At 48.9% G+C, this 6,028-nt stretch overlaps 1 protein-coding gene across 1 annotated transcript in view; it reads left to right on the top strand.

Moving 5' to 3' along the window:
* The first annotated feature begins 261 nt into the window (after positions 1 to 261).
* BAZ1B (bromodomain adjacent to zinc finger domain 1B) overlaps positions 262 to 6,028 on the top strand; it is a 41,789-nt gene continuing 36,022 nt past the window's right edge. The window contains exons 1-2 of the mRNA XM_058854226.1: positions 262 to 499; positions 5,033 to 5,149. Of these exons, the coding sequence (XP_058710209.1) occupies positions 387 to 499; positions 5,033 to 5,149 (230 nt within the window). The 5' untranslated portion in view covers positions 262 to 386. The remainder of the gene's footprint in view (positions 500 to 5,032; positions 5,150 to 6,028) is intronic.

The following is a 6,028-nucleotide window of genomic DNA, read 5'->3' as shown; positions in this document are numbered from 1 at the left end:
GCTCTGATTGGTGGCCGCGCGACAGGAGGGGGCGGAGTGCGCTGTGATTGGCCGTCATGAGACAGGGGGGGAGGGCGAATAACGGGGGGCCACAAAATGGAGCCGCGCAGTGCGCCGCTACTTACATAACGTGACCTCTCACCCCGCCGAGCCGGCGGGGCGGGGCGCGGCGGCGCGATCGACCGGCCGTGCGGCCAATCCGCAGCTGGAGACTCGGGCGTCCCGCCAATAGACTGTCGGCGCCGCGGCGCGGGGGGTGGGAGTTGTGGGGCGGGGCGGCAGGGTCGGGGCGCGCGCGCGGGGTCGGTCCCGCCGCCCGCCGTGGGGGGGAGCGGAATCTCCCGCCATTTTTCAACCGTCCCGCCCGGGCCCCGCCAGGTCCCACCATGGCGCCGCTACTCGGTCGCAAGCCGTTCCCGCTAGCTAAGCCATTGCCGCCGGGGGAGCCGGGCGAGCGGTTCGTCATCCCCCACACGCAGGAGGCCTTCCGCACCCGCGAGTATCCGCCACACCGGGGCGCGGGGGGGACGGGGCGGGTCCCGGGGCGGTGGCGCCGAACAAAGCGGTGGTGGGGCCGCGCGGGGAGCGGGACCGTGAGGGTAGCGCGGCGGGCGCTGCCCCAGGTTCTGCGGGGTCGTTGTTCCACGGGGAGTTCCGGATCGTGTTCCAGGCGGGCGGGGGAAGCAGGACGGCAGCTCCGCGGGGCTGGAGCGGGCGGGGAGCAGGGCTAACGGGGACCGGGGACCGTCAAAGCGGGCTGTGAGAGCAGTTCACGCACTCCTGGAGCGGCTGCGGACATTGGAGTCCCACGGAACAGGAGCCCACTGGAACGGGAGGCTTCCGTATCTCTTGGGCTGCTTTTGCATAAAACCTTTTTTTTTTTTTTTTTTTTTTTTTTCCCCTCCCTGTCCTCCCTGCGTGTGACAGCCCTTGGTCGCGGGAAGTGGCCGTGGGCCAGGCAGGTGACTGACAGAGCTCCGCGGCAGCAGAGCCACTGTCGAGGTCTGCAGCAGGGCTGAAGGGGGAGGACTTTGGCGCTGTAATCTGCAGACTTGCTGCTTCAGAAGGCTGGCTTGGTGTTTGTGTTATAAAAATCAGGATCTGAGTTGAGAACTAAGGAAGGGCTGTAAGTGAGAGAGAATGCATGGATACAGGAAGGAGCTGTTGGCACTGTGGAAGACAAAGGGGCTTCAGGACTTACACAGCCCCTGTGTTGAAGAGTGTCTTGTTTCTGTAGTGAGCAGAACAGGCAGAAGAAGCCCCTAGGAAGGATTAGGATTGGCTTTTGAAGAGGAGATGCATCTCTGGAGTGCAGGTAGGCATTGTTAATGCATTCAGCCCACTAAAACAAGATTAGACGGAGTGTTGGAGACTTTCTTTTTAACTGTGTTTCAAATTAAAGCATTCAGTCTGTGACGCCAGCCTGCACTTCTGGTGTGTGCAAACTGAAAGTAGCTCAGTCATCCACCTGACCAGACAGTTCTTTCTCCTTCCCTGTAAGGAGTAATCGATCAGTGATCAAAAAGACAAGAGCTTAGGCCTAAATGCTAAAAGAAGATGTGGCTTTAAGGGTCATCTGCCTTGTCAAGAACAGCACAAGGGAGTTCTGGGGCTCCTGAGAGCACCATTTTGTTGGGTGGATCTTGTGAGTAGGTGGAGGACATGTTTCTGCAAACCTTTGGGTGGTATTAAAATTAAGGGGAAAAGAAGATAGTTTCTCATCCTGAGAGGGGAGGGTGTTAGCTGTAGGATCAGAAGGAAAGAAGAAACCAAGGCCAGTGCTAGGGTTCTGGAGAGATGCTCTTGTCTTGGAGGAGGTACTTCATGGGGTGCTGTGGGAGGCAGCCTAGCATGTTCTAGAAAGTTCATCCTGGCAGACAGACATGGGGCTAAAAAGAGAAACCAAGCAATGCTGGGTTTCTGCTTTGCTTTGTTGACTGTTTAAAATATATGCTAAGCCAAAAGTGGAACAGAAAATTTCAAATGAGCCAGATGTTACCCAAGGAAGACTTGGAGGGTTTTTTTGGTCACTTCTATTTATCTTAGGTAGTGTTGAAGAGGAGTGGCTCTGGAAGATGGGAAGGACCTACTAAGAATGTACCAGGAGGTATCTGAGTCTTCACCCAATGTTACTTATGACAAGACTTGGCAGAATATGTTCTCCTGAATTGTTTTCTATCTGGGAAAATTATTGATCAGCTCTTCCCTTAAAGACTGTGTAAGTTTTTGTACTGCACAGCTACAAGTGAGGCATTTGAAAGACAGCAAATGTTCTTAAAGCTTTTTTTTGTTGTTAGGATTTGCAGCTGCTGCAGATTGGGTTGCACAAAAAAATGCAACTGTGGTGGTGTGCATGAGGAGAGACATCTGCCCTTTGGGTGTATGTTATGGAAGTGTTAGGCAGCAGTGGGAGTGGAATAAGCTGGTCGGCAGAGCTCAGGTGTTTATTTAGCCTCTTTTTCCTTTGTAGCTTTATGTGGATTCCTTTCACTGCCAAATCCTGCAAAAACCTTCTCAGAGAAGTCCTGCTGTGTAGAGCCCTTTGCATCCTGGCAAAGCCTCAGGCCCTGCTCATTGTGTAGGTGTGGGGATAGCAGAGCATAGGGCAGCCAGGGATAGACTCATCCCTGCAGGAGCTCAGTGGGGTCTGCTCTGAGCTACCTGAAGTGTCAGGAAAATGCTTCACACGTGTAGTGTCCTGTCACCAGTGCAGTGGGTGCTGAGCATTTGCAGTCTCCCAAATACCCACTGTGTACCCTGGTGAAGTCAGCTCAGCTGTGGGCATGTGGGTCTGCCGTAGCATAGTTTGGAAAACTGCTACTGGATTAGGAGAGATGCTGGGTTCAGAGAGCTCAACCAGCCTGGGCTGTTCCAGCCAAAGCTTTCCCTCAGCTTCCAGTACATGGTTTTGGGAAGCTGTATTGTCTCCTCTTTGGATAAAAGCCTGCTGTCTTTCTTTAGTTAATACTTCTGTATGGTATCAGCGCAGGGAAGAAGAGATGTTGGGCCACATTTGGCAGGTTAATGGCTGCTGCTCACATCCTCACAAGTGATACTGGCCAGACAAACTCTGCCTGGAAGGTGGCAGCACCAAGGCAGTGTTGTGTCACACTCTCCGATTGCAGAAGAACTTTGCCACACATCCAGGGAGTAGCACCTTGTAAATGTACCCACCTTTCTGGGAAGTTTACCTTCCTGGCTAATACAAGTACAACCAATTCAAGGAGAGTAGAACTTTTTTAGAGTTGGTATTAGTGCTCTCCCAGAAATTACTAACTGAGGAAGAAGTAAACTTTTAATTCCCTCAGGAGTTGTTTTGTGCAGTGGCTAGCTTGGTTAATTTTAAACATCGTTCTTTAAAAGTGTCCCTTTTTTCTACTGTAATTTTGTTTGTACTTTAATTTTGCTACCTTTCAGCATTGGGTGATCTGCAGTGGGATGCAAACAGATGTGATGCATTAACAGCTACACGGTGGGTAGTCAGCTATTTCATTATTTAATATACATGTTATTCATAGAGTTTTGGGCAATGCTCACAAGTAGCTTGTGTCCAGGGTTTTTTTGTTTATTCCTGTGTTGTGAATTTTTGGCGATGGAGGCTCCAGCTGTAGAGAGATGGGTTAGTTACGGCATACCAGGGGCATGATAACTTGCAGTCCTGGAGCAGACCTGCTGAACAATCTGAAATTTCTTGGCTTTGTTTTCAGTTCAAGTGAAGACGACAAACAACATATATGTAGTGGGAAGTTTGAGCTATCGTAAACTTTGCAGAAACATCCTCCTGTATTTTGGCTTTGTGCTGGCCCCAGGAATTCAAAGCAGGACCTGACCTGGAGGTCTTGGTAGAGCACAAAGGCAGGGTCAGCACTGTGGGACAAGTCTGGAGCCCTGGGTAAGAAGTGTGTCCAGGGTCAGAGTTAGATGAGCTGACCAGCTGGAGGTGGAATTAAGTTGCATGGAAAAGGCAGATCTGAGCTGAACAGGGAATGGCCACATCTGTCACTTCTAAATTCCAGGATGGTATGGGAAATGTGAGTCCTGAAATGGTGAGGTTAAGCGTATTCTCATAGGTGTGTACAAGGAGGGGAACATTTGTAGGGAAAAGCCTCTTGGATCTCCCTAGTGATATGAAATTATGTTAGTGGAAAAAAAAATTGTCATTCAGTTATTCCACAGATACACAGAAGGAAACCAAGGGGAGAATGCAGAGGGATTGCTGGATGAAGCTGGAGATGACTGCTGCTCCTGCATTTAGTCCACTGTCTGCTGTGAGGATTTGATTTGGTTTTAATGCTGTTCTTTGTGGGAAAGGCACAGGAATAATTAGTATTATAGTTGTAACTTAGTCGTTATTAAAGTGATTAATTGAATTATTGAATCATAGAATCTCAGAATGATTTGGGTTGGAAGGGATCTTAAAGCTCATGTTGTTCCACTCCCTGCTGTGGGCAGGGACACCTTTCACTAGACCAGGTTGGCTCCAAGACCTGTCCAACCTCACCCCAGGGATGAGGCAGCCATGGCTACTCTGGGCAACCTGTGCCAGTCCCAAGTTGCTGAAAATTCAAAGAGGATTCCTAGTTTCTTGTTTGATTTTTTTTTTTTTTTCTACCCTCTGCCACAACAGTTATTGTCAGGGATTTAGCAGCAATCAATGCCATACTTCCTGCTTGTGCCTGTGACATTGATTGTGCTGTTTTCCAATGTATCAGACTGGAAAAGCTGAAAAGTAAGCTAGCAATGCTGTGAAAGTTCAGCCACCTGCGTTCCCCTTGTGCAATGCAGCTGAACTATTGGTGGTGTGCAACCTTCTGTGCCAGGATGAGCAGGCCAGGCATTTTGGCCTCAGAAGGCACCAACACTGGATTTAGCAGCATCCTCATGGTAGTCACAGGGTCAGACTGCACTGAGGCTCTCCTTAGCCTTTGTATGCTCCAGTCATAAGAGTTTAATTAAATTTTACTGTTTTGTGCTGTGGTGATTGTGCTTTCCACTGCATAAATCCTGTTTTCCTGAGCTGCCATTCGTACAGAGAGTACGAAGCACGTTTAGAGCGATACAGCGAGCGGATCTGGACGTGCAAGAGCACAGGAAGCAGCCAGCTGACACACAAAGAGGCTTGGGAAGAGGAACAGGAGGTTGCTGAGCTGTAAGTACCAGTGGAGACGTGGGTTTGTGCCTGTCTTTAGGTGTTGGGGCATAAGAGTGGGCTTGGGAATGTGTCTGGTTAATTTGTGAGGTGAGGTAAGGAGCCCTAAGGAGATCTTGGGATTCTGGAGTTGAAAGCAAGTTAAGTCCAATTTTACACCGTCACTAATGCAGTTGGGTAATTTGTTTTTTAGTGCTGTATCTTGGTGTTACCTCAGCATTTAGTTACTTCAGCAAATAGTTCAACATACGGCACTTGACATATTTTAAAGCCCTTGGAGTATTGGGAATATTTTAGAGGGAAAAATAACGAATCTTGAACAAACTAAAGTCAAAATAGAATAAAAAGAGTCTGTTGAAGTGTTTGAGATCAGTCAGGTCTACATCTGTAATTATTTTCCCCAGATCTGCATTAGAGTTGTTGCACTAAATTAAAAAAAAAAAGTTTTAGTGAGATTTTGGGGAATCTGTTCCACTTGAAGTAACAAGAGTCCTTGCTCTGTGCAGATTGTGTTCTTCTGGGCTGCTGTGGCCCTGACTTCTTCCTCTAGCCCACAGGAATCCTTGGATGAGATCCAGCATGGCCCTTGTCATAGAAGTGAATTTTCTGTAAAGGTTCAAGTCCTTGTCTCAACCAGCACATACAGTTTACTCTGTCATTACCAAATGGTGGGAATTATGCCAAATAAGTGACGTATTTCTCCATTCTCTCAACTGATGACTTGGACTTGTGTGACTTTTTTTTCCCCTGGACCAGGATGTGGAGAGGGTCAGTGGTACCACCTAAGAGGTGGAATTTTATGCTGACTCTCTTCATATTTCTGATCCATTGGCAAAGAGTTCGCAGCCTTTTCCTAAGGAGAATTTCGCCATAATTTCT

Source organism: Poecile atricapillus, chromosome 21 (genome assembly GCF_030490865.1).
Source record: "Poecile atricapillus isolate bPoeAtr1 chromosome 21, bPoeAtr1.hap1, whole genome shotgun sequence".
Lineage (NCBI taxonomy): Eukaryota > Metazoa > Chordata > Aves > Passeriformes > Paridae > Poecile > Poecile atricapillus.
Note: the sequence above shows the minus strand (reverse complement) of the source record. Positions and strands in the feature narration are given on the sequence as shown.